The 27,633-nt window shown below is 41.0% G+C and overlaps 2 protein-coding genes across 7 annotated transcripts; one reads left to right on the top strand and one right to left on the bottom strand.

Annotated features, from left to right (window-relative positions):
- Nucleotides 1–65: 65 nt before the first annotated feature.
- Nucleotides 66–7,742, bottom strand: LOC136013271 (carbonyl reductase [NADPH] 1-like). 2 transcript variants are annotated; one of them, XM_065676920.1, is made up of 4 exons: nucleotides 7,585–7,742; nucleotides 6,308–6,628; nucleotides 1,800–1,907; nucleotides 66–932 (listed from the first exon to the last, which is right to left on the bottom strand). In XM_065676920.1, exons 2-4 carry the CDS (start codon nucleotides 6,591–6,593, stop codon nucleotides 496–498), a joined length of 831 nt encoding a protein of 276 aa, XP_065532992.1. In that variant the 5' UTR covers nucleotides 6,594–6,628; nucleotides 7,585–7,742; the 3' UTR covers nucleotides 66–495. The 2 variants fall into 2 exon arrangements, with proteins under 2 accessions (XP_065532992.1, XP_065532993.1); XM_065676921.1 differs by lacking the exon at nucleotides 7,585–7,742 and adding an exon at nucleotides 7,453–7,474.
- On the top strand, nucleotides 7,675–26,534 carry SETD4 (SET domain containing 4). 5 transcript variants are annotated; one of them, XM_065676918.1, is made up of 12 exons: nucleotides 7,675–7,803; nucleotides 13,553–13,652; nucleotides 14,251–14,346; nucleotides 15,289–15,326; nucleotides 16,794–16,882; nucleotides 17,511–17,655; nucleotides 17,758–17,940; nucleotides 18,685–18,859; nucleotides 19,534–19,615; nucleotides 19,967–20,047; nucleotides 21,014–21,137; nucleotides 21,918–26,534. In XM_065676918.1, exons 2-12 carry the CDS (start codon nucleotides 13,586–13,588, stop codon nucleotides 22,050–22,052), a joined length of 1,215 nt encoding a protein of 404 aa, XP_065532990.1. In that variant the 5' UTR covers nucleotides 7,675–7,803; nucleotides 13,553–13,585; the 3' UTR covers nucleotides 22,053–26,534. The 5 variants fall into 5 exon arrangements, with proteins under 5 accessions (XP_065532990.1, XP_065532986.1, XP_065532991.1 ...); XM_065676914.1 differs by having other exon boundaries at nucleotides 17,511–17,940; XM_065676919.1 differs by lacking the exon at nucleotides 21,918–26,534 and adding an exon at nucleotides 20,173–20,213 and having other exon boundaries at nucleotides 17,511–17,940; nucleotides 21,014–21,058.
- Nucleotides 26,535–27,633: the final 1,099 nt, after the last annotated feature.

Below are 27,633 nucleotides of genomic sequence, written 5' to 3'. Positions count from 1 at the left end.
CTTAGCTGCAGAAAATGAAAGCATACTTTCAAACATAAATTTTTAATAATGGAATAAGCCAGGTGGAAGAATACAAATCAGTAAGTAATCATTTATTGTCATACATATTAATAGAGCCAAATGATTAACAGACATTAAGACGCAACTGATTAAGTTTTCCTATTAATGGCATATCACAGCAATTTTTATTTTTACCCAATTCCATTTTGATGGCAAGAAATATCTATACAACACTGAGTCCCTTTTGGTCTTCTTAGTCTTCCCCCAGACTGGTCATTCTGTAGGGCTAAGAAAAACCGTACAACCTCCAGAAGCAACTATGGTCCCCAGAAAGAGCTCTATTGCGCTGAAAAAGCATAAGGCATCCACTCCCTCATCCTAACTCCATGTCAGAAATCTGTCTAGGGTGGAGTGGGAGAAGAGTTGGCAATGATTTAATTAGGAACAGGCTAATCCACAGTCATATTACCACTTCACAGGTCCACATACACAAGCTTACCAGGTTTGAACAGTTTTTTCACTAACAAACTGGCCATGAGGACCATCAGCATCTGAAGGCAACAGGGCCAAGTAAACTGGGGTCTCAGCCCCTTCATCTGGTGATTTAGGGGCTTTAGGACCTGCCATGTCTGTTCTCACCCATCCAGGACAGCAGGCATTGAGAAGGATGTGGTCATCTCTTCTTTTCTCATTTAACATTCGGGCTTGAATCCTGGACAAGACTGTGACACCAATTTTGGAGACACTATAGGCAGTATTTGGCCAACCCTCCTTCTCATGCACACCTTTTTTTGCATCTTCCACAAATTTAGTCATGAGTTCCACTAACTCATCCTCAGTGATAGTGTCGCTGCGAAACTTCTCCTGTAGCTCTCTGCTGCACTTTCCCAGCGCTAATCTACTTGCCATACTAGAGACATTCACCACTCTACCTGCCAAAAGACAGTAAACACCAGTTACTTTTACATACATTAAACAAGCCCAGGCACTGAAGTGGGCTTGCTCTACAGCTACATATTCACTACTTAGGTGAACACCTGTAAAATATTTTGTGTGGGCTATTTTGCAAAGCTTCTGCCAGATCACTGTGCTGACAAGTGTTTCTAGTGAATTTCATTATAGAGGGTAAGTTAAGGTATGAACCTGCAATAACTTTCTATCAAACTTCAGGTATGCTTCCAGGAAATCGCCTGGTACAATCTGTAGGATATTCACGGTAGGAAGTGGTTTTCTCATGAATGGCAGCCAGACTTGACTCTCAAAGTGCTGCAGGAAAATGTTCTCACTTCTGCAGCAGCTCAAGTAAAGTGCTGTGAGAATATACCTCAAACCCCCCAGAATAACATAGAATTCAACAACAGCAATCTAGCTCTTAATGCAGAGACCCCATTAGCTTGTTTACAGAATACATGAGGATTTACAAATGTCAGCATGCAAAACTGCAGTAAACTATTAATCTCCCAGCATTTCAGTACAGAATGATGACTCAGTTGAGTCAGTAATTCACTTATCTCCAAACTTACGTTGTGCTGCTTCCCTGTTTCTTGCTAGTTTACAGCCATTCAGGTGATGAACTAGTGAATGAACATGAGGATTTAGATCTTAAAAGCCACAAAAAATAATTCTTTCTGTTATTAACACCCTTTATTAACACCTTTATTGACACACCCATAGAATACAGCAAGATACACTCCTCTTGCTATGGGGCAGTGTGTATCTGAGACTGAACAGGATTTACCACCTAATGAAGACCAAAAATCATGCAAGACTATTTCTCTACTTGTTAATGTTACACTTACCGTAAGGCTTCACAAGAGGCAACAATTCTGTGCAAGCATTTCTTGTTCCAAAGAAGTTTGTCTTCAGTGTAACCTCTGCTTGGACCGCAAATGGAGTTGTGTCATGGACTTACATAAGGGAGGGGAAACAAAAGGAGCAACATTATTAACACTCACATTCTTAGTAATGAAAAGACCTCACTTTGCAATATTATATTAATCATAGAATAGTTAGGGTTGTAAAGGACCTCAAGATCATCTAGTTCCAAACCCCCTGCCATGGGCAAGGACACCTCACACTAAACCATGCCACCCAAGGCTTTGTCCAACTTGGCATTGAACACTGTCAGGGACTGAGCATTCACAACCTCCCTGGGCAACCATTCCAGTGCCTCACCACCCTCACAGGAAATAATGTCTTCCTTATCTAATCTAAACTTCCCCTGTGTAAGTTTGAACCCATTACCCCTTGTCCTATCACTACAGTCCCTAATGAAGAGTCCATCCACAGCACCTCTACAGGCCCCCTTCAGGTACTGGAAGGCTGCTATGGGATCTCCATGCAGCCTTCTCTTCTCCAGGCTGAACAGCCCCAACTTTCTCAGCCTATCTTCATACAGGAGATGCTCCAGTCCCCTGATCATCCTGGTGGCCCTCCTCTGGAATTGTTCCAACAGTTACATGTACTTTTTATGTTGAGGACACCAGAACTGCACACAATACTCCAGGTGAGGTCTCACGAGAGCGGAGTAGAGGGGCAGGATCACCTCCTTCAACCTGCTGGTCACACTCCTTTTGATGCAGCCCAGGATATGGTTGGCTTTCTGGGCTGCGAGCGCACACTGAAGCTGGCTCATGTTCATTTTCTCATTGTCCAGCACCCCCAAGTCCTTCTCCGCAGGGCTGCTCTGAATCTCTTCTCTGCCCAACCTGTAGCTGTGCCTGGGATTGCTCCCACCCAGCTGTAGGACCTTGCACTTGTCATGGTTAAACTTCATAAGGTTGGCATCAGCCCACCTCACAAGCATGTCAAGGTCCCTCTGGATGGCATCCCTTCCCTCTAGCATATCAACTGGACCACACAGCTTGGTGTCATCGGCAAATTTGCTGAGGACGCACTCAATCCCACTGTCCATGTCACTGACAAGGATGTGAACAAGACTGATCCCAACACCGATCCCTGAGGGACACCACTCGTTACTAGTCTCCAGCCAGACACGGAGCCATTGATCACAACTCTTTGTGTGAGGCCATCCAGCCAGTTCTTTACCCACCAGGTGGTCCATCTATCAAACTGATGTCTCTCCAATTTAGAAACAAGGATGTCGTGTGGGACAGCGTCAAATGCTTTGCACAAGTCCAGGTAGATGACATCAACTGCTCTACCCCTGTCCATCAGTTCTGTAGCTCCATCATAGAAGGCCACCGTATTGGTCAGGCAGGATTTCCCCTTAGTGAAGCCATGCTGGTTGTCACCAAGCACCTTGTTGTTTTTCATGTGCCTTAGCATGCCTTCCAGGAGAATGTGCTCCAAGATTTTGCCAGGCGCAGAGGTGAGACTGACTGGTCTGTAGTTCCCTGGATCATCCATTTTCCCCTTCTTGAAAATGGGGGTTATATTTCCCTTTTTCCAGTCATTGGGAACTTCACCTGACGGCCATGATTTTTCAAACATGATGGACACTGGTTTAGCAACTTCATTTGACAGCTCCTTCAGGATCTGCAGATGGATTTCATCAGGTCCCATGAACTTTTGCACATCTGTTTTTTTTAAGATGGTCTCGAACCAGATCCTCTCGTACAGTGGGCCCAAGGTCTTCATTCTCACAGTAATAATGAGCTAATTCTGTTTTCACCTCTCCTTAGCTGAAGGTTTTAGCTTTGGCCCAGGAAACCTAGTTGCATCACTCTGTAGAGTCATCTGCAAACTCACAGGGCATTTGTCTTTCTGCCCTTCATATGAAAGAGACAAGGAAAGACTGCTGTCACAGGATGTTCTGTCCAACCTGCTCACTGACCTGCCTGTACCTGTTGGCACTCAGCACACAGAGTCTGCGCTGCTACCATCACATGCAAGTAAACTTAGAGGTGCCCTCTCGTCTTAAATGCATAGCACAACACTTTGCCACAATCCCGACATACCAGGCAAGAGAAGACCAGAAAGGAAAATCCACAATTTAGGATGCTGCCACTACAGGTACAAAAGTTAGACTATCACCGCAGTACTAACATCCAACAACAAGGCAGACAACTGCTTCTATATCCCAATTCTTATGTTGTCACATCTTGGGCTCTTAAGCTGGGGCTTGAAGATGGAGCAGTGTCAAACCACAACAAACATTGTAAAAGCTTCTATAAAGACTGCAGGGGTAAGATTTGGTGCATTTTGGAAAAACAAAACAGAACACCCTCCTCCCCCCCTCCCAAATCAAAACCAATCACCCCAAATCAAAACCCAACCAATCACAAAACTGATGAATAGTCATGTCATAAACCACCCCCTAAACTGACAGATCTGTGCTAATACAACAAAAGCAGTGCGAATTAGCAGCTAGGAAATGGAGCTGACTTAGGTAAGCATAAGCAGATATAGAACCTCACTGTAAGGGTATGATTTCATCAGACAGAATTGACAGCTTGCCACCACCAAAAGTGTGGTAGTATGTGCCATCAGCTGACAATCTGGTTTAGCAGTAAGTCATATGCATTTTCCACTTTGAGGGGGAAGTAAGAGTTAAAGTAACAGCATTCCTCCTCTTCTGTTACACTGCTCTCTTTCTGGCAAGAGGAAGGCCACCTACGCAGATTAGGCAGGTCTTCACTTGTCTTCATAGCCCAGACCTATGTTAACTCAGAAAAGCAGTGACAGATCATTTAGTATTTAACATAGTTTTGGTTTTATTGCAAAACGCATGAGTGTGCTTTAACAACTCAATCATTCATACTCTCAAGCAATGAGCACTGATGGCATCAAGTTTTGCAAATCACTTGCATTTAAATCTGTGACATGATGCCAGATCATGACCTATTGCAAAAGTTAACAACAGTGGGAGAAGAAACTAAAAACCTACACAACTTCAAATTTCTTCTGTATCCACCTTGGAAGAAGGCAAAAAGCTTCCCTATATTCCAAAACCTACTCATTTGTCTAACAAGATACATTGCTTGTAACATCTAATAAATACTTCCCTGATTTAACAAATGTTACTACAATAACTATTCTCACAGAAGCTCATCCAGAAGGCAACCCACATGTACATAATCATCTTGTACAGGAACAGTTTTTGCTGGACTATCAGTAGCACAGCACAGAACTAGAACAATAAATTAAATGTAATGGAATCCAATCTTTGACAGCCAGCAATAACACATAATAAAGAAAGGAAAGCATAAATTCTGAAATGACAGCAGAAACTTAGCGAGGCTTGCGTAGAAAAGCCACTCTCAGAAGCTAGAATTAAAACCATCATAGCAAGTAAGAACCTTAACACAGGTGTTAAACCCTCTAGCTTCTGTGCTAGATGCTTACAGAACAGTTACGATTAAGAAATGTGATACAGATATCAGCTGTATGACCTACTGCTGACTCATAGTGAGTTGTTAGCTTGAAGAAAGTCTAGGCTAAACATCTAGAAGGAACTTAGAAAAATCCACGATGTTGTAAAGGAAGTAACAGAAATGCCACTGCTCAAGCTGTTTTACATATTTACCTGTTACATGTTGTAACTGGGGATTTGAAAAGCAAACCCAAAAAATCCAAACAAACCAGAAAATATGGAAAGAACAAGTTTGTACTGATAGGGAAATGAACTAGTAGTCATGCTTGTGATCTGCTCTATCTCGAGTTAGCTCTCAACTTGTTTTCATAAACACATACAAGGATAATGCACTTTTCTACCTTACAATTGCTGTGTCTTCCTCACTTTCCCTCCCTTCCTGTTTACTAGAAGATGAAAAGGTTCCATTCTTGCTCAGCACAGCAAAGTTTAGGTTTAACAGAACCATAGGTAACTGAGAGGTCTGAAGTAAAGATGAGAAAATTACCCAAGGCCAAAGGTTCTTTTTTATCAACTGGAATCCTTGAGCAGGTAATGCATAGAACAAAGTATGAGCTTTGCAGAAAAGAGAAAACACAGGCTTTCCCTGAGGAACACAGCTGATATTAACACAGATGATGGGCTCCCTTGGGTGTGGTAAAACCCATGGGCACTGAGGCAATAAACACAACTCTGGTCATGTGTATTGTGTGCCTAAAGTATTTTCACGCTCTCTATGTGATGCAAATACAGTACTCCAGGGAAGTATCTTTACATGCACAGGTAGCCCAAGAGATGCTAGAGGAAAAGCCATTTCACATTGCCCTCTCAGCATGCTTAAGAAGGTAGGCAGCTTGCCCAGCCAAAAAAGTAGCATGCCACTGGCACAGAAGTCCCATATAATAAGCTTTGTAAAATCCCTTATGAATCTACTATACTCCTCCACATAGCTTTGCAGCACATTGTACTACCCCAGACAGCATGCTTCCTTACTTTTGAAAGCGATCCCTGCATTATTAACCAGCACGTCCAGCCCTCCATATTTCTCCTTTAGGAAGTCACGGAGAGCTCTGATGCTCTGCAGATCATCAATATCCAGCTGATGGAAGAGCGCATGCAGTCCTTCCTCTTGGAGCTTTTTCACTGCTTCCTGGCCACGGCCAGGGTCTCGAGCTGTCACATACACATCCCCTGGGAACTGGTGGCATAGAGCCCGAACAATTGAGAAGCCGATCCCTTTGTTGGATCCGGTCACCACAGCCACTGGTACATTGGACATAGCTCCTCTCTGAATGTATGTCAAAGTGACAGTAACTGCAAATAGCAAAGAAAATTTCACATTCAGATGGACAAAGATGGTTATCTGAAAATGGATGAAAGTGCTTTTCTTTAAAATTTTATATAGAACTACCCTTTGATTTATGTGAAACTACATTAGAGTGCACACTAACATACTAAACAAGCATGAGAAAGCCGCTTTCGGCTTTAGTATTTCGAAGAAGGCCCAATCAGTAACTGGGTTAATAAAAAGCAAAAAGTCAATGACTGATCTGCAGTACTAAGTCAACTTTTGATGGGAGTAAACTCTCCTGCACATACACCTTAACAGCAACACCATTTCCTTCTTCTGAGCATATTCAGCTGGTTCAGTTTAAGCAGTGATGCAGCCAAAGCTGAAAAACCCAGGTTCAAATACAGGGAGGAGTGGCTTGATGTTCAAGTGTCAGGCAGAAGAATCAGTTCTGGCGTTTTAGAGGGTAACAGAGGACCACAGATTGACTACAAACGTTCAACGCATCAGACAACTCTAGATACAAAGCCTGCTTGCCCTTTCTTCCACCCCCACCCCCCCCCCCCCCCCGAAATAGCACATTTAAAGATGTACTTCCCCCATAAAGGTTTAAAATGCTGGGCTTGTTCAGTTTTGACTTAATTACTACCTCCCTTCCAAATTAACTTGTAACTATTAGTAGTAGGCATCCAACGAAATGCGAACCGCTCCTGCCCAGCTACCGACTGACTGCACCAGGACGAGAAGCCACCCTCCCGCCTCGCCCTCGCACTGCGAACGGGCACTTTTCACTCACTGCCTCTTCCTCAGGGCCGGTTTTAACCCCTAACGGGAGCGCAAAGCGCACCCGCCAGCCGCGCTGAAGCCCGGCTCCTCACGCGGCTCTCCGTGGGACAGGACCGATCCCGGACGTTCCGCGCCCCGCAAAGGTGCTGAACGGGGCGAGGAGCTGCGGAGCAGCCGACACTCCCTCACCCACCTCCAAGTCACTGCCTTCCCCTCACTGCTCAGCTCCGGGCGGCGGCGGAAAAACGAGCTGACCTCAAGCACTCGCACGCCGAGGGCGGGGACGCGAACGCAGTTAAAATGGCGGCGAGGCAGCCCCGCCTCCCTCGACCCGGGCCGGTTGGGTAGGGCAAGGGCGGTGCGGTGGTGGTGGGTAACGGCAACGAGGTGGCCCCTGCGTCTTATAAAGCAGGTAGGCCGGCGGGGGGCTTGGGGTGCTGGGAGTGTGTTTACCTTTGTTTTCTGGCCCGTCGCTGTTCCAGCCCGGGAGGCATTCAGGAGTCGAAGCCGCCGTAGGTGTTCTCCAGTGCCGGTAGCTGGGGAAGGTGGGCCTTGGCCGCAGGAGCCTGTGTGCCGGCCCGTGGCTCCAGTGAGGGGCAGCGCTCCCGGTCTCAGGTAGCGCCTCGGCGTGTGGGGTTCAGCTAAAAGTGGTATTGACGCGGGGAACGTAGATGTGCGTTTCAGCAACAGATTGAGGTGTAAAAAGTGATTCGGAGAAAACTCCAGGACCAAACTCGCCAGCAGAGTTTCAAGTTGACAAGCAGGTATTCTTTATTGTGGCGCCGGGAGACACGGGGGATAGCTCCTCCTAACGTGTGTCCCCGTCTTGCTATACAGGCCATCCTTACATGGTCACTGGGCATATTGCGTTATTCTCCGGAAAGTTTCCTGCATGCATGCAGGGGTGTGATGGTGGTCTTTAAGGGTCGTTTATTTTCTCCGACAATCTTCATAACTAGCTTAATTAACATTACAGACGTAGCAATCTTCTACTTACCAGTTTAACTGCTCCCACCTTGGACATCAGCTAGTCCGGAATACTCCCAAATAGATGTTTACACCAGCTTAACTGGTTTATTAGCACCACAGACATAGCAATCATCCTGTCTTTCTACTTACCAGTTAGTTTAACTGTGCCCATCCTGGACATCTGCTAGTCCCAGATACTCCCCATCCCAGGTCCTGTTTTTCTATTCTGCTTTTCTTAACACCTTTTGTACTAAGGTCCTAAGAACGTGAAACCATGTCAGCTACCTTCAAGCACCGCAGTTATTTTCCGTTACAGAGCCATCAAACTTAACATTACTTAGAACTGATTACATTTTGTGCCTTTGTGCCTCCTTGTCGCAAATCCCCCCTTTTTCTGTCCTTTTGCAAATTCTTTTGCAACATTTTATATGCTACCATTACCATCTAGAGTCTTTTTGAAATAGTTTCCTGTTTCTACTTGATGCTTAAATTTAATTTCTTTTTCCCATCTTTATAACTTACCATGGATCGTTTACAATACCGGAAAGAAAATTTTGTTATACCACAAGTAATCAATATTAAAACAATTAATATTAATATTCCTGCAACCAGTTGCCTTAACCAGGAGAGATCAGGTAACCATGGAGTTAACTTCTTCCATATTTCTTCAAACCCCCAGGAGGTATCATCGTTGGCCATTTTATTAAGTATTTTAGTTTGTTTCCAAATTTCCTCCAGATCTGTTTCAGGAACAGCAACTTTCATTGATTATGGAGCAAACCCCTCCTTGTGAAGCCAATAACATGTCTAGAGCCATTCGGTTTCATAATGCCATTTTAGATAGACTAGTTATCACCTTGTTCTGCTTGGGTTATATCAATGGTTTTACTTTCAATTTCCTCTGTGGTTGCTGAGATACTTACAATTGTCTTCTCTAATTCACTTACTCCCAAAGAACCTTTCCTTCGGATGTAGATTGCTAGTATTCACCCACAAATTTGTCCATGAGATAGTGTTGGAAATTGGAATGCCTATTAATGGCTCTGATCTTCTCCTGATTCAGGCAACTGTGCACACACTCAACAGTCACTACAATTAACAACTTTGGTAACATTCTGCATTAATTTCAGGTATAAGTATTGGTCCCAGCTGGTACATCAGTCCAAATTATGACTGATACAATTTCAAACATAAGGGTTCTATCTGCCATGTCTTCTCTGGTTCTGATGCTTTCTTTATTCTTGAATAATCTATCCAAGCAGGTTGTTCCTTTATCTTCACTGCTGTAAAGGTGGTCAGTATTACCTAGTACGATCCGCTCCACTTCTCCTGTAGAGGATCTCCTGAAAAATTCTTAACATAAACTCAGTCTCTGGATCTAAAAGGGTGAGATGGATAATCCACGCCTCTCGCTCTTGTCCCCAGTGTTCTCTTATTTCTTCTAATTGTTTTCTCAGGTTGACCAGAAACTCTTGGAGATAGCCTTCTCCCACTTCCAGAAGACTTTCTTCTTTAAACTGGGACTGATGTGGTTTTCCATATAAAATTTTACATGGCCTAGGCTCTTCTTTCGACTAAGGTTTAGTTCGAATTCTTAATAGAGCCAGTGGTAAGCCTTGGTACCAATATTGTTTCATTTCCTGACATATTTTACCAGTCTGTTGTTTGATCAGATGCACCATCTTTTCTACTTGCCCACTGGCCTGAGGCCTGTATGGAACATGTAGTTGCCAATCAATTTATAATTTTTTGCTAATTTCTTGTAACTATTTTGCGCTGAAGTGTGAGCCTCGGTCGGAAGACATTGCCTCTATTACTCCAAAACAAGATATTATATCATTTCACAATGTTCCAGTTACTTGTCTTGCATTATTTATTCTACACGGGAATGCTTCTGGCCACCCTGAAAAGGTATTCGTTAACACCAACAAATATTGGTAACCTCCTGTTCTCGGTAATTCAGAAAAATTTATTTGCCAGTGCTGTCCTGGATAACTTCCTCCCCAGTTGTACCAATTTGATTTCTATTTTCAATTTTAGGATTATTCTTGAGACAGAGCTGACATTGTCACTAATTGAACTATGGTATTTCCTTCCTACAATTTGTTTGTCTAAGTATTTATACAAAGAGTTGCTACCCCAATGAGTTTTATTATGTTCCTCCTGAACTAGCTTCCAGAGTTGATTATAGGGAATTACAATTCACCCATCAGGTATCTGAACCCAACCCTCTTTGTTTTCCTCTCCTTTCAGATCTTCAATCAATTTTCTTTCCTCCTTTGAATATCTATGTTTAGATTTCTCAATTGTTAGTTTGCCACCAGGGATTAAGGATATGATTTTAGATTGTTCAGCTGCTCGTTTGGCTTCAAAATCGGTCAAATTATTTCCAGTTTCCTGATCAGAGTCACCTTGTTGATGCCCTCGACAATACATAATAGCTACTTCCTCAGGCAGCTGAACAGCTTCCAGCAGTTGTAGAATTTCTGTAGCATGTTTAATCTGTTTCCCCTGTGTTCAGAAGTCCTCTTTCTTTCCAGATGGCACCATGTGCATAGACTATACCAAATGCGTATTTAGAATCAGTCCAAATATTTATCCTTTTGTCTTCAGCCAATTCCAGGGCTCTCGTTCAGCGTGTTCCAGAGGTTTCTTTCAAATCTGGTCGGCTTGAATATACAGTCTCTATAGTGGCCAAGCAGTCGTGTGTTAATAGTTCTGTTGGTTGTTCCTGCAGAAGGATGCTGGATTGACAACATTAGTGACCACAACTTCTATATCATCGTGTTCCACAAGGGTGGCCTGGTATTTAAAAAACATGAAAGAGATAACCAGTGAGCTTCTTTCTGTTCCAGGACTGCTGATATAACATGGGACACTAGTACAGTAATCTTTTGTCCCAAGGTAAATTTGCAAGCCTCTTCAATATTCACAACTGCTGCCACAGCCCTTATTCATCTGGGCTATTCTTTGCTCGCTTCATCCAGCTGTTTTGAAAAATACACCACTGCCCTCTTATAGGGTCCTAGTTTCTGAGCAAGGACCACCAAAGCTATTCCCTATTCTTCATAGGAATATAGCCAAAAGGATTTAGTCACATCCAGAAGTCACGGATCTGCAGTTCTCATTAGTTCTGTTTTTTAAATTTCTAAAGCCCTTCTCTGCTGAATCAGTCCATTCCAAAGAGAGAGGGGTTTCTTTTAACTGTTCATATAGTGGTCTTACCAGAACACCATAATCATGCATCCAAAGTCTGCATCATCCAGTCATTCCCAGGAACGTCTGGAGCTCCCTGGTGGTCCATGGTAGTGGAGTTTGACAAATGGCTTCTTTTCTAGCAGTTCCAAGTTCTCTCTGTTCTGTTATTTCATATCCTAGGTAGGGAACTCGGGTTTGGATTAGTTGGGCCTTTGTCTGGATACCCAATAACCATTCAGTCCCAGAAAATTCTGTAATCCCACCATTCACTGGACACATTCTTCCTTTGTTTCTCTGGCAATTAGTAGGTCATCCACATACTGTAACAGAGTCCCCATGTGAGTGGGTGGTTTCCATGATTCTAGTTCCAGTGCTAACTGATTTCGAAAAATCGTTGGGACTGTTTTTAAACCCTTGAGGTAATCCTGTCCAAGTTAATTGGGTTTTCCTTACTGTGTCAGGATTTTCCCATTCAAAAGCAAATAAATTCTGGATTTCTTTAGCCAATGGTAAGCAAAAGGAAGAGTCCTTTAAATCCAAGACAGTAAACCATTTCTGATTCAATTTAGTCAATAAGGTATACGGATTAGCTACTACTGGATGAATATCCTCTACAAATTTATTGATTCCTGAGATCTTGAATTAATCTGCAAATTTATTTCTTTACTGGCAAGATAGGAGTATTATATTCCAATTCACATTGAATTAATAATTTATATTTTAAAATTTATCAATGATTTTTAATTCCCTTTCCCTGCAATTTTAGGGGATATTCTTTTATTCTAACTGGGCAGGTCCCCCCTTTTTACTTCTGCTTTAACAGGCAAAGCATTTTTTGCCTTACCTGGAACTTCAGATGCCCATACTCCCAGATATACCTGATTAAGGATTTCTTCTATTTCAGGGAGGTCCTCCTGTTTGCTTTTCTGTTGAATTAAAGATAAACTCAAAACTGCAAGTGATTGATTTTTGACTCTTAATTCTATTTTGCCTTCTTTAAATGTTGCTTCTTGCCCTAATAAAGATTTCAGAGAATTTAGCATGCATAAAAATTTTATGCATTCCTGTTTGTTTTCCCAATTTGCACTGTAAGGGTTTCAGAAAGAATACCTCTTGTTGCTTTTTTGTTGTGTTTTTTTTTTTTTTTTTCCTTTTGTGCCTGCTTGTCTCAAGAGTCAGGCTGATGCTGTTCATCTAGAACACATGCTGGAGGTGTTGAGGTGTAGTGTCACGGCACTGTTATAGGACTGGGGTGTTTGGTGGTGTTGATGTGGGGTAAGATTGTTTTCTGCTGTACATGTGGTCAGGGAGCTCCATTTTGCTTTTATTGTTATCCAAAGAAATAAATCATAGGATGGTTTAGGTTGGAAGGGACCTTAAAAATATCTTGTTACAACCCCTCTTCTATGGGCAGGGACACCTTCCACTAGACCAGGTTGCTTAAAGCCCTGTCCATCCTGGCCTTAAACACTTACAAGGATGGGGCATCCACAGCTTATTTGGACAATCTATGTCAGTGCCTCACCATCCTCACAGTAAAGAATTTCCGAATGCTAAATCTAAATCTACTGTTGTTCAGTTTAAAGCCACTCCCCCTTGTCCCATCACTACATGCCCATGTAAAAAGTCATCTCCAGATTTCTTGTAGGCCATCAAGCTGCAAAGGCTGCTTATGCCAATGAATTTTCAAAAAACGAATGTAATGCAAGGATAGAAAGCTTTTAGTTCTGTGCACATCAACACTAGTGTCTCATGTCCTGTAGAAGATTATGGCTGTGCCTTTGCAAAAGTGATGTTTGAAGGCAAAGGCTTCCCATCTTCCCTCAACCGTATCACCCACCCTTGTTTAGAGACTTGCTTATAGTACGTTTACTAAATTTTAAAGAGGCAATTTATTAAGCAGGCAAAGTTCTGATTTGTCTTACTGAAATTAACATGCAGTATTTGAAAGGGACTTTACATATGTGCAAGTAACTTTTTTCTTTTTCATTCAGGTTGTCTAAAAAAGGTAAAATCTGTTACTTAATATGAAGAAAAGCAGAGGTCGGACAGGCCGAAAGAGAAGAAGAAAACACTTGCAGAGTTTGGGTGGAGGTATTATCTCCAGAAGTACTGCTAAATACCAACCAATTGTTTGTCAAGGTGTCATTTTAGGGTGTATACTTGTCAAACATTTGTGCTTTAAAAATAACGTGCATAAATGTTAGCTTTTTTTATGCCAATATTCTAACATTAGTTTACAATCCCAAGAAGAGCATGAGAATATTGTGAGCTCTCTTTTCTGGCTAATGGCAAGTACTACATTATTCTTAAATTCCTTGACCCTTAAATATGCTGTATAACTTCGGCAGTTCCAAGAACTCCTAGTGCCCAAGGGCACAGAATTTAGTAAGCTAGTTTGAGGGGAGCCTTTCTTGCTATTCTGTTATCATAGTACCATAGAATGGTTAGGGTTGAAAGGGACCTTAAAGATCATCTAGTTACAACCCCCCTGCCATGGACAGAGACACCTGCCAGTAGAGCAGGTTGCTCAAAACTCCTTCCAGCCTTGCCTTGAACACTGCCAGGGGTGGGCCATCCATTATACTATGTTAAAATGCTTTTCTGACTGTACAGTAAGATTTTTTAATTTCCTTTATTTTCTAAGTGAGTGTTATTTAATAGTATGAGTCTCATCTTTTTTTATTTTTAGTCAACTGCAGTCACAAGCTGGAATACATTAAACTTCAGAAGTGGCTGAAAGACAGAGGATTTGAAGACAGTAATTTAAGGCCAGCGGAGTTCTGGGGTAATGTTTTAATTACTCATTGTTGAAACAAAGTTCCGATTCTTCTAAGAATCCTAGATTTCTCCTTTCATTTTGAATCACACATGTGACTGGCATAAGGAAAAGTGCCAGTTACCATTAGTCTTTTGAGGACTTCTGCCAAATGCACGTGAATATCATTTAGCATAAACAAGTAGATATGGAGGCCTGAAGCAGTGTAAACTCTTTCTTGTAGAAAGATAATGTTGTGTAAAACTCGTGTGAAAATACTCTGGTATGCTGCAAAACATGTTCACCTATGCTGAATTCATTGTAGAAATCAAGATTTTTGAAGTGTTAGTAGCACAGTTTCAAAGAAGAAGTAATATCTCTTTAAGCATTTCCAGTATCAGAATCTAACCCTGTTATAATCTCTTCATCTTTTTTTCCCCATGCAAACTCAGCAGATCTGGTGATACACATAAGTAAATGATATTAGAGCTGGGATTCAATTAGTACTGTTTACAATGAAGGTATATACTTGCATTTTTTATCTTTAAGTAGATTATGTTTCAAAAACTTTTGAAATATTAAGGAGACAGTAGAGATAATGAGTCAGAGAAAAATATTATGAATAGAAATCTTAAGGTTTAGTTAAAACTCTGAAACCAGGGACAGCAGCCAGTGATGAAAGATGTGTTTAAAGAAGAAAATGGAAAAAAGAAATTGAGTAATTGCTAGAATTGGACAGCAAATTTTGCAAGGGAGGGGTGTTCACAGGCTTCTGTAAGGTGAAAATAGAATCAGAGAACAAAGAAATGTATCTGGAACAACCCATAATTGTCTTTTATGATTTGTAAGAGGTAATGTATGTTCTTTTAGAGCTTTTCCTTGCTGACCTGTTAATTAATTGCAGGTTATCATAGTCTCCTGTATTTTACAAATATACATGCATTTAAGCAATTCTCTCTGTTCCTGCTTCAGGTACAGGAAGAGGACTGATGACAACAAAAGCTCTTCAGGTTAGTAATGTTGATTCTACTGAAAGAGCTCCTCAGGTTCTTTTGAGATGTAATGACTTTTGCAACAAGTAAAGCTTAAAATTCCAGACAAGGTCTTCACAGTCCCTGTTGTCAGTGTAACTTCTGGCCTAGTATCAAAATTTGCAGTGTTGGCGTATCTGTAGGATGATGTCCTATGTACAGTCAGTGCTTGTTGGATGAAAACATTCCTGTACTCATTGACAGAGATTTAGTATGTAGTCTAATGTTTCAGTTTAAGTCAATCAGTGGCTAACTGAAAACAGAAGGAGCTGGCCCCTTCCCTCCTGTATGCCTTCTCCCTCAGCCCTGGCTCCCACAGCTTGCTTTGCACTTGCTGTAGTGGTCTTCCCCACTCGTGTCGTAGGTTGCAGGCTAGACAGAAACCTTTTCAAAATAGTTATTAGCTTTGCTCCTTCAAGTCTCCTATCTTGGTTAGTGCTGGTACAAGGAGGAATGGCATATCAGAGAGGGGGATGGAGGGAAGGGAGGGGTCTTTAAGCAGGATTTATCTTTAGATTATCTTAGCCGTAATGTAAATTGACAGCTTTAACCTCACTGTTGGGAGCCCTCTTTGTTAGTAGACCAGCTAACAGAAACATAATTTCTCAGATATTCCCAGCAGAAAAAGCGAATGATAGAAAAAATACTGGCACAGAAAGACCAAACTCTTGACTTAAAAGTGCCCCTCAGAAAATAGGCTTATTAGAGAAGTTTCCTAACTGGTATGAGAACAGTATATCAAATAATGGGGAATCAGACCAGAACCTTTTGCAAATTAGAGTACAGCAGGAAGTAGGAAGGAGATGCATGTAGAGAACAGTATATGTTATCATGGTGGCTCAGGGTTAGAGTCAGCTGTTGAAGCCAGAGCCTCAGCTTATCCACAACGCTGTGAGTCTACTGTGAAATGAGAGCTGGACTCAACTGGGCTTGAGCAAGATATGGAAACTCAGGAGACAAACTGGAAGGGGAGAGTGTTGACTTGATTCATGTCCTCTCTTTACAGGCATGGGCATATATTGCTCAGGCCAGGCATGAAAGCTAATTTGCACACACATAGCAGCTTGGCAAACAAGGTCAAGATAGACATAAAATATCCCTACCCCATGCTGCTGTGTTGATAGAAGTATAGCTGTTTGTGAGATCTACTTTAAAATATATCTCAGTACAAAGAAAATCAGTAGCCAGGCACCAAACTTTTTGTGAACAGCTTTTTGCAGGTGACAGTTCCTACTGACTGCGTCATCCTCCTTTGCTGGACTGTGACTGTCTTAAAACTATGCTAGTTTCCATCAAGTTCAACAGCACATCTCTTTGCTTCTTGACATTAGTGTTCTCTGGGGAGTGTCTCTCTGTTCAGAAGTCATGTAGTAGATGAGTCATGTACAATTGACCTTTACTATTCTTTGTGTGTATGTTGTTTTTTCTTCTATCTCTCAAAGGCAGGCAGGAGATCTGATTATTTCATTGCCTGAGAAATGCTTACTCACCACAGGCACTGTCCTTAGTAGCTGCTTGGGAGAATACATTATGAAGTAAGTAAAAAGGGACACTTCATGGGTAAGCTGGTCTTTACTGTTGGTTGCTCATTAATCATCTTAAGTGATAGTAAGGCTTTAAACTGCATACTCAAACTTGTATGACTGCTGTGCATGTAGAATCGTCAGATAAGTAAGGTTTGGACACAGAGCAGAGTTAGGCAGAGTTGGAGTGATGGTATGGGCTTGAACTTGACCTGTGCCTAGAGACAGCTTGGACCTAAATGTCAGATATGAATGGTTTCATGGGAATTTGCAAATGATTCAATAGGAAAAGGGTGATAAAATGGGATTGCAAATCAGTCATGCAAGCATAGCCTTTTATAAAATTTGGACCAAAGACCTACACTGGACATTGAGTACATGTTATGTATCCTAAAAAAACCTGCCACCCTCAAAAAACCCCAAGCCAACAGGTGACCCTGAAGTTGTTACTAAAAACCAGCTTTTATAGACCCTTTGAAATCATCAAAAGGACTTGGAGATGAACTACAAAAAAAATTAAAATAGAAGCTATTTATAACATTTAAAAGAACTAGCAGAGACATAAAATACTGCTGCATCCATTTCCTATCTCACCTCTTTGTATCTGCTGTGTTGGTGTTTTTATTCTGTTTTCTAATAGATGGAAGCCTCCTGTATCTCCTTTGATAGCACTGTGCACATTTTTAATAGCAGAGAAACATGCTGATGAAAAATCTCCATGGAAGCCATATATTGATGTTTTACCAAAGACATACACTTGCCCTGTTTGTTTGGAGCATGATGCAGTAAGCCTTCTCCCTGAACCTCTAAGAACAAAGGCTCAGGAGCAAAGAACGATGGTCCATGAGTTATACGTGTCTTCCAAGGCTTTTTTCTCTTCCCTGCAGCCTTTGTTTGCTGAGAGCACAGAAACTATTTTTAACTACAGTGCTCTAGAGTGGGCTTGGTGCACTGTTAATACCAGGACGATATACATGAAACATTCACAGAGGGAATGTTTTTCTCTTGAGCCAGATGTTTATGCTTTGGCACCATATTTAGATTTGCTAAACCACAGCCCAAATGTTCAGGTAAGAAACTAAAACCAGATCACTAGTTTCTTTATTTGTAGATGCACTACCTCAGTACAGTATGAATTTAGGTGATGGATTAGGAGAGTCACTGAGGTCAGTGAGGGATCTCATAGTGGGGAAAATGTCTACACGTGCAGGCTAAGTACTCATGGTTATAGTATATACCCTGGAGCTTGTTTTTCAGCCCAAGGTAGTTGAATAAAGATGATTCAGATGTTTCAGTTTATGTAGCAAAGCAAAGTTAAAGGGAGAGCTCACAATGGCTGGATGAAATTTGCATCCAGAGTAGCTATTGGGAAGGGCTACTGGTAAATATAACCCTACCCTGCTCTTCCAAAAGTCTCAGCTCCTGAATCTGAAGTTACTTCACCTCTGGCTGAAGCCTTTGAGCAGCCTTAGGAAGGTGTATAGAGCACTCCTACCTCGTGTCAGGGACGGCGTGCCAGTTCAGAGTTGGGACAGCACAAAAGCGGCCAACTCTGCCTGAAGCCATGTTTATTTGTGGATTTGGGGCCTCAGTAATAGGTCTACAGAGTTGGTGACACACCCTGTGGTTTAAGGTTTTGATGTATGTTCTTCGTACTAATGGGTTGCCTTTTCAGGCATCTGTAACGCTATCTGTTTTCTTCCAGTGTTAGAGAAGTGTTCAGTACTGTTGGATTTTAATATTCAGTGTCTGATTCCTTTTTTCACCCTGTCCTTCTGCCAAGAGTAAGACCTTTTATTTTTAACTTTGTGAAGGTAAAGGCTGCATTTAATGAGCAGACAAGAAGCTATGAAATTCGGACAAATTCACAGTGCAAAAGATATGAAGAAGTATTTATCTGCTATGGGCCTCATGATAATCAGCGACTGCTACTAGAATATGGATTTGTTGCCATGGATAACCCTCACAGCAGTGTTTATGTCTCATCAGGTTGGATTTATAGATTGTCTCGAAATTGAAAGGCACAATAGCAGAGAACAGAGCATCTAAGCATATTAATACTGTCTGCATTCAACAGGAGGTGTCAGTGAAAAAGAATAACTAAAGGATAATGAAGAAATGAACACATATCCATATGCATAAATGCACAACATGGACAATGCATATTAAGGCATTGTTGGTTCCTTTTTTTAGATACCATTAAAATATCGGTATTTCCAAGAAATGGAATAGGGCTTGGTACCACTTTTATCTACATAGAATTGGAGTCTTAAAATTGAAAGTGTCTTTGGTAACTTTTCCTTTTGTAAAATTGCTATTTTTAGCAGCATATATGTGGAGACTCCAACTGGATGTCTTAGATTGTACCATCGACTTGAGGACTGAAGTCCTGATCCTCACAAACTAAAGTTACTGACAGTGGTTCATAACTTCAGCTTCAGTCAGGATTTCCATTATAAGGCTATAATCCTGGAGATTGCTGATGGCTTTTGAGTAATAGATACATTTTTGATTATACTGAAGTTTACCAACACTGTAGCAGGTTTTGATCTTTGGCCTATACCTACTTGAAAAATATGACTGAAATGTCATTTCAGAATTGAGGATTGTGGGTTTTTTCTACATACCATGTATTTAAATATCTAAAATGTGTTTTTATGCAGATACTCTTCTCAAATATTTTCCACCACTGGACAAGCAGAGAAATGCAAAACTTTCCATTCTAAGGGATCATGATTTCTTAGAGTAGGTATCTGACATTTTTTTGTTTCCCTATGACCTTTCTTTTCATTTTTTCTGGGAGTCAAATTTTGATTTAGTATCAACATTCAATATAAAATAACATCTTTTTTAAACAAACTGATTTACTTGCTATTTGTGAGAGAATGTAGGAGTAGTAAACACCAATATTAAAGCTTGAAATAGGTTTCAAGATGCAGCCTGTCACCTGTCTGTGGGTAACAGCAGAGTAAGGGGAGTCAAGGAGTCCTCTAGTTCCGAAGAGCAGATCTCTTCCTGACACTTGTCAATAAGAAAGCTATCGTGTTATCAAAGATCACCTATACTTTCTGAATCTAATTGCTTTTGACTTTTTAGAAACCTGACCTTTGGATGGGATGGACCATCTTGGAGACTCCTTACTGCCCTCAAGTTGTTAAGTCTTGGTGCAGATGAATTGTAAGTTTCAGTACTCAGAATATTTAGACAATGTGCATGTGTCATTTTCCTTTATTTGCTCTTTGCTGGCTGTGTGTGAGATACTGGGACAGTTGTATCTCCTGTGTCTATCTTATTGACTTCAGGTGAGAAGTGAAAAGAAGAAAGGCGGAGAACACCACAGAATGTAAAGTCATTGTCTATTTGCTGCTTTGGTCTTTTGCTTTCTTCAAACACCCCATTGTTTTCCCTTTCTATTTTGAGAACCAGATATTACTTGAGCGTTCAGGCTCCAGACCTATTCTCTATTGGTTTGATGGGACTTTAAATGATATTGACCTTTCTTGATTTCTTTGAAGCATGTGTTCCACAGACTGCTTCTTAAATTTTAAGGCCAAGTAAGTTGCTGAAGTTCATCTCCAGTGACTGTCCGTGCAAGTTTGATCATTTGTTCCCAATGGCAAATCTGCCTCAAAAATGTTTACCTGGGATTTTCTTGTGATAGTAAATAAAACCAAACAATTTCTCTTGTCCAAAGCTGTTTATGCTTTGAAGATTCACTGCTGAGTGGAGTAAGTTGATTATAAGAACTGAAAATAAATCCCCATGATACTGATTACAAGTCTAGATGATGTGAAGTTTAGCAGAAGCCATGCTAATAAGTTCTGGGTGAATAGCTTTTCTTCTTCACTAGTGCTGCTGAAGTTGGTGGCAGCATGGCAGAGCAGTGAAGACCAGAAGCAATGGACTAATTGCAGGCTGTGTCTTTAGCTGAAAGGGTAGGGGTGGAGATTTGGCACCACTGCTCCAGATAATTAAATCTCTCTTCCCTTTTGCATGCCTCATCACTCTCATAGCTAAATGTTGTGTGCCTTTTTCATGTATGCTAACCTTACTTGCCTGTGCCAGTGATGTTATATTCACCACATGTTTATCATTCAGCTGGGGAATACAGCAAATGATTGTGTTTAAACATTTTGGTTCTAGTACTTGCTGGAGGAGAACGCTCCTTGGTGATGTAATTTCAGCCAGAAACGAGCAGCAGACTTTGAATATAACAGCAAAAATATGCCATTTTTTAATAGAGGAGACACAGCATGTCCTTCTCCAGGTAATTTGACTGGAAGAACAAAGTGGTCCGGATTGCTTTCTTTCCTAACATAAATGTAAAGCAGTGTAATTTTTTGGGGGGTGAGAATAGCAAGTGACAGAGGGAATTGACTACACTGAGGTGGTGTAGGATTTGTTTCCAGGCTGACTGACAGAATTTGTGGCTGCAGCAAAGAAAGGAACCATATTAGAAAGCCCTGTGAACAAGTGAAAAGTATTTAACTTTTCTCTGCCTACATTATCATTGCATTTGTTGAGGTTACCTCTTAAAAGAAAATGCAGACTTGTATGAGGTGGGTACATAAGATATTGCAGACCTGCCACAAGTGGCTTGTTGCAGAAAGTGAAGTCTGTGTTCAGTAAAGCCAAATGAGCTACTACTGTGAGGGAGGTCTGTGCTCTTAGAAAAACAGTCTCTCCTTCCTTTCTGAATTCTGGCAATAAAATGTGTACATAATGTCAAGTTGGATAGCTATCATGGAAAAAGGTTATTAAAACTACACTTTCTTAAAGGAAGTGCATCTATGCAGAGAGTATGAGGTGAGCCTTGTCTTGTGCAGCATCTTGAGGATAGTATGGGCTTAAGAGCATGGTATCAGATAAACATTACCCTTCCCTTCCTCTCCTTTTCATCTGCTTCCTTTGTTAAAAAAAAAAATACTATTTTGACATAGTTCATGAAATTGTTAAGAGGGATAAGCTTTCCACAAATGTTATATTCATGTCCAGTATTAAATAATCTAAATTTCTGGTAATTTCATCTCATTTGTATAAAATTCAGATTTCGCAGTTGAAAAGGAGCAAAGAGAACCTGCAAACGCACCTGGCTTTGGTAGAAGCATTGCACTTGGAAAACTTGAAGATACTACAAAAATCAGCTGAGAGTCTATGTAGCTTGAGTATGGCAACAACTTGACTTATCTGGACCTGTGGCTGATTGGAGGTTATTTTTCCATGGATGTGCCTTGCTGAACTGTTTTAATGGACCTGAGCAGCAAAGAATAATGTACAAATCATCAAAATATGCTTAGTTTTGATTACAGGATCACAGAGGACCCGCTCTTTATTTTGTTCTTTGCTGACCTTCTTCAGTCATACAAAAGGTTAGCCCAAATGGTAGGGGAGAGCACAGGTGGCTTTCATCATATCTCACTGAAATTATGGCTGCTGTGAGCAAAACAGTTTCTGGGGTAATTTGAGCAGTCCTAGGATTGTGGGCTCGAGAAGTCCTAGACTTTACAGCTGCCTGTGTGACTAAAGCATGGATCACAGGGTCAAGCAGATACTCCTCAGCATGCATTTGAGCTCTGGCACTTGGCAGAGAGGAAGAGGACTGAGCCATTTATATTTGTCTTGTTCCTGTCCTTTACCTTTCCCCTGTGTGAATTTCCCTCCTTTACTCAAAGCTCTCTCCAGACTCACTAGTTCATATTCTGGCTCCTCCTGCTGAGAATGAGAACTGAAAGGATATATCACTTTGAACTCTGCTTCTTGTTTGGAAGACCACCCAGGCAATTAGTTCTGTTTCCATTTGTTTCTGATGATCACACTGAGAAATGTTCTTATCCTGTTTATAAGGGGATAGTATCATGTGCTGCCTTTCAGTATTGGTTCTACTTAAGTAGGGAGCTTGAGCTCCCTACGTTCTTCAGAGAAGAGAGTCTTCTTCAAAAGAAGGACCCCTATTTAGGGCAGGACCCCTATTTAAGCTGTGCAAACTTACTTTGTGGTTGTGTTGTGATTATTTTCTGTTTTGTGGGGAATCACATTTTGTAGAATTTTTCATTACTGTTTTTAGCATTTGTTAAGAACTATGTTTGTAAGTGTTTATTTTTTATGTATATTGCTTCATTTCCTACAATGCCTCTATTTTTGAAATAAATGAAATTGTATACAGCAGTAAAGGCATTCTAGATAATATAACTTAAGGAAAAAATACAGGTGAAAGCTTAGGTATTCACATGCACTTTCAGACTTCCTTTGGTATCTTGTGAACAAGAATGTTATTGTGTAAACTTGCTTGGATTTGAGTATTCCATGTTTTTTTTCTGTCTCTGTTGGGACAGGAAATGCTGTGATACATGGAGCTCTGAGAAGGGTTCTTCCTTACCTACAAGGGTATGTTGGTTTAGCTTCAAAATTCTGTGGGAACTGAAAAGTGTAACTGTTTACTGTTTACTCAGTTTCCAAACCCCAAACGTCTTGGTTTTGAGGTTTCATCTTCATAAGCTCTTCCTAGGATTACTAAGTTCTGAAAATAAGCTTTTTTTTCTGCCTTGTTTACCCCAACGCACTGAGACTTTCCTGCACTGTCAGCCTTTCTTATATTATTCATATGGAGATGCTGACAGTGTGTTAGTGCTTTACATTTCAGAGCAGAGGGCAGGGTGAAAGGGTTGGGAGAGGAACTGATGTGTTTTCTGGAGCTAGATGCACATTTATTCCATCTTGTGGGGCAAATTACTTTCATATTTGCCTAAAATGTGGTTTTAATCCCTGCAAGTCTCTTAGCACCATGTTTTATAGTCCAGTCAGTCCCATTCTGAAGTACTTCTTGGGGTGAGATGCATTTCTAGATTTGGGGATGCAGTCTCTAATAATATCACCAAGAGCAATTCCATCAGCTTAATGAAGGTCCTTCTGTACCACTGAACCTGTCTACAGCAGAGATAAGGGCTGAGACTTGCCCATTTATTTTGATTAGATCTGCAAAAAGGTCTACAGAAGTCACAGGTGACATGAAGAGGGTGGATGGTGACTGAGCATTCACAGTGCAAGAAGTAAGGGTTTTCAAAGGAAGCTGGAAGAACTCAGGTTCAGAACTACCAGAATGTGGTAACAAATCCACTGATTTTAATAAGGGATATGGATACAAAAGCTGACCGTGGGCACAAAGCACGTAATACACAGAACGAGCAGCTGTTGGCAGTTACCAGCCAGACAAACAACTTTGGTCATACGTAGTACCCTGATCTCAAAACAGTTCAAGTTCGGGAGGGTATTGATGGCAAGTCTTGTAAATGCTTGACCTGTGCTTGCTCTTTTAAGGTCTTCAAGGATGGACACGGTGGGAAACAGCACTGGGCAAGTGGGATGCGTTTTTAAACATGTCCTGCAGTTTTGTTGATTACAGTTGAACTGCTTGACCTCTCACTTTTTTAATAAGAACTTTTTCATTCTGTAAGAGCAGATGTGTTTCACATGTAATAACTTTATAATGAGATGGTACCAGAGTTAAAGAAGATAAGGATATTTGGATGTTTGATTTTTTTTGTTTCGGTTTGGTTTTTCTTTTTATCCTGGAGATGGCTGTTTTAAGAAAAACTTACGTTGTGTCTTGCAAGCTGGATACTAATTTATTTGCTTCAGTATAGCATTATACACTACGCATTTATACCAGGTGGTTTGAATATGGACTCTACTTGTGTAACTCCTACACACACTCCAGAGAGTGTAGGGAGGGGATCTGGCAGTGCAGGAGAGCAGGCAGTATGACCTGCTTGTCTGTCTCTTGAGTGAAAGCACAGCAGTAAGCCCCTAGCTTTACCTTAAGCAATGTAGCAAGTGTTCTGAATAGACCCATGTGTGTTTAATGTCAAAGGCAAAATCCTGCCTGAATAAACTATGGAACTGGAACTAGTGCTTTTGTAACATGCATCAATAACAATAGAGTTTTAACAGGAATAAACCAGAGTAACAGGTCTTGATTTGGCATTTATGTGTATATATGCCTAGTAAGCAAAAGCTTAAATTTTTTTTTTTTAATCAAACCTGAACTATGTGCAAGACAGGACATCCTAAGGTGGGCTAAGAGCCTGAGGAGGTAACTGCATTGGGAGTGCTCTCCAGCTGTCTTACAGAATACTAAATCAAGTTTTCAAAGAGTGAAGATGCTTCCTCTCAGCCTCTAATTTAACTAGAGCCCCTTTGAGCTGCAAACATCTTAATCGCTTAGTTTTAGTGATGTGCTGTTAACGTTTGACTCTGGCTCTCTGTTAGTCTAAGAAGGGATTTAACTGTGATCTCAGTGTGGAAAGACATACTTTATTTCCCTCTGTATAAATTTCTTTTCAGATTGTATCTGCAAATCTCAGCAATAGTAGGAATAAACCGCAGCTTTTTATCATTAGGGATACAAACTTGGCATAGGCCATGGCAGTGAGCTAGATTCTCTTCCAGCTTATGCAGTGTTACTAAAAAGGAGCTAAAGTAGGAATACATTCTGTGACTGCAGTGAACACACTCGGCCTAGGTAGGTGCAATGAGAAGTTTTACTTCTTGTAACAAGAGAGTGAGACAAGAATAGCATAGCTTGAATTTTTTTTTGGGGGGGAGGAGGGGCAGTTGATTTAGTACAGTCTGAAGTCATTGAAAAATGACAAACATGAAACCTCACGACAGTATCTTTCTTGTGTCAATTTATGTAAATACAGCATGGATTTTCTTTGATCTTCCAGAGAGAGTGGGTTCCAGTGTACAGTTTTCTTCAGCTGTAGTGAGTGGAGATCATCCATCATTGCTAAGTGCCTTCAGACCTGTCTGTTTCAGGACAAGATAAGGGAGTATCAACTCTCATACCCTGATAATTAAAGCTTTTAGGTACACTATGAAAACATTTCAAAGATGACATTCCCAAAGAAAGGAGCTTTTAAAAATTATGTCTCAAAGGGTATGTAGACCTCCATGCCTAGAAGGTAAAGAGTACCCTTTTCAAAGTGCCACGCTTTAGCATACTTTGAAGTGTTTGTTTGCACTCAGCACATCTGTGGCTACAGCAATGAAGACAGTGAACTCTAGGAGAGAGGGAAATTGTCCCAACAGAACTTTATGGGTTTCTTTATGGAATAAATAGGAATAGAAGTTGTTGCAAGATTTTGGAGGGAAATCTTGATGAGGGAAGGATGAAGGAAGATGAGGGAAGTTGTTTCCCTCATTTTTGACCAGCAGTTGGAGCTGAACCATGTGAAATTCATAATTTTTATAATTTCAGTACAAAAGCAGGGAAATCACAGCTCAGGGGCTGAATTCAACTAGAAGAACTTGATTTTATTCCTATCTAACAAAGCTTAAGTAACATCAATCTACTGCATGTTGGAGAGGAAAGGAAAAAACCCCAAACATTTCCAGTTCATTCCACTGAATGTTTTAGTGGATATCTATAATTACAGACTCAAGTTTGAGAGAGTGCTGCAATGAGCTATGTTCAGTGGCAAGGCAAAGATACTCAATGAATCCTAAACTGAACTGTGTAAAACTAGTGTAAAACTAATGCAATCTCTGTGTTGTCCACTAGATGATGCAACTGTACTACAGAGAAATAAATCTACAGTATATCCACATGCAATTATAATCCTATGTAATGTATTTTTAGTAGAAAAAAGCATTGTCTTCAATAATACACCGTGGTTTGTGTTGGATAAATAGTTGAAAATGTAGTTTTCTTTCTGCTGGTTTGAAGTGAAACTTGAAGGTTTGTAATCTATCTTTTTCCAGTTTTATTGTATTTTACCTTTGTTGGAGTTGCTCTTCTCTCAAGCTGAATCATGTCATTCTCTTAAACTGTCACCTGAGACATAAGTAATAGTTCAAATCATCTTTGTTACATTAACTTGACCCTAATGGTGTAGCTAGTGGGGTTGCAGTGGAGAACTGTCCACTCCTGTGTTTTTATTCTTCAGAGATTAGGGGCCACATTCATTTTCTGCATAGATCTCTTTCCATAATGTACTTTGATGTGGCAGATAGAACTCTAACATTTCCTCTGACTAGGGCTATTCTATGGACTTTCCCTTGTGTTAGTTCTCTAGTGTCTAACAGTAATAAGCTAATGTTTGGCCCTTTCATTCGCTGGGGATTTCTTCACTGCCCATTTTCATTGCTTGTGTCTGCTTACTACTTTTGATGTGTGTGTTTGTTGCCTTGCTGAGTTTCCCAGGGGCTTCTGAAACAGCCAATGTGTGCGTACTCTTCGTGTGTTTAGAGCCCCTTCAGATTGTCCCAGTTGCCCTACAGCAGAAAATAAAGCTGCTTACAAAGCTGTTGTTTTCTTCTGAAACCCTCTTTCCTGTTCCTTAGCTCTTTCCGCTGCCTCCGCTGCTGGACCATACTGCAACAGGCCAGTCTTGAGAGCACTGATGTGAACTGGACTCTAGTGCTACTCTGTCCATGGTAGGAGGTAGGTATTTGCAGTGTACTTTTAAATGTAAGAATGTTTTTCCTCCTTATGTACACCTGTACTTGCTCCAAGTGTGGCAAGCCCAGCTGTGTTCAGTGTTGTACCTCTCCACCAGGGTGCCAGAGTTGGGCTGGAGAAACTTAGATGAGCACTGTATTCCTTTCAGATTCATTCAGCTGGCACTGGATTTGATATTTTAGTAGCTCCTTCCTGCTGAGGCAGATCTAGAAGGAGCTGGCAGAGGCAGTTTGGCTCTTTTGACCCTTGGCAGGCAATGATGACTATGGAAAGGACAGAGGGACATTCTCAGCATGAGGCTGGT

Source organism: Lathamus discolor, chromosome 4, assembly GCF_037157495.1.
Source record: "Lathamus discolor isolate bLatDis1 chromosome 4, bLatDis1.hap1, whole genome shotgun sequence".
Taxonomy (NCBI): domain Eukaryota; kingdom Metazoa; phylum Chordata; class Aves; order Psittaciformes; family Psittacidae; genus Lathamus; species Lathamus discolor.
The sequence above is the reverse complement of the archived record's forward strand: the minus strand, read 5'-3'. Positions and strand labels throughout refer to the sequence as shown.

What these genes read in the sequence shown, in the direction of transcription:
- LOC136013271 (XM_065676920.1), bottom strand. Translation starts at nt 6,593, where the DNA reads ATGTCCAATGTACCAGTGGCTGTGGTGACCGGATCCAACAAAGGGATC. An exon ending in TGCAGGGATCGCTTTCAAAA is followed by an intron (nt 1,908 to 6,307) that starts GTAAGGAAGCAT and finishes CCCTTATGTAAG; the next exon opens with TCCATGACACAACTCCATTT. An exon ending in GCCTCTTGTGAAGCCTTACG is followed by an intron (nt 933 to 1,799) that starts GTAAGTGTAACA and finishes GTCTTTTGGCAG; the next exon opens with GTAGAGTGGTGAATGTCTCT.
- SETD4 (XM_065676914.1), top strand. Translation starts at nt 13,586, where the DNA reads ATGAAGAAAAGCAGAGGTCGGACAGGCCGAAAGAGAAGAAGAAAACAC. An exon ending in AAGGCCAGCGGAGTTCTGGG is followed by an intron (nt 14,347 to 15,288) that starts GTAATGTTTTAA and finishes TTCCTGCTTCAG; the next exon opens with GTACAGGAAGAGGACTGATG. An exon ending in AGTCTTGGTGCAGATGAATT is followed by an intron (nt 20,048 to 21,013) that starts GTAAGTTTCAGT and finishes TTTTGGTTCTAG; the next exon opens with TACTTGCTGGAGGAGAACGC.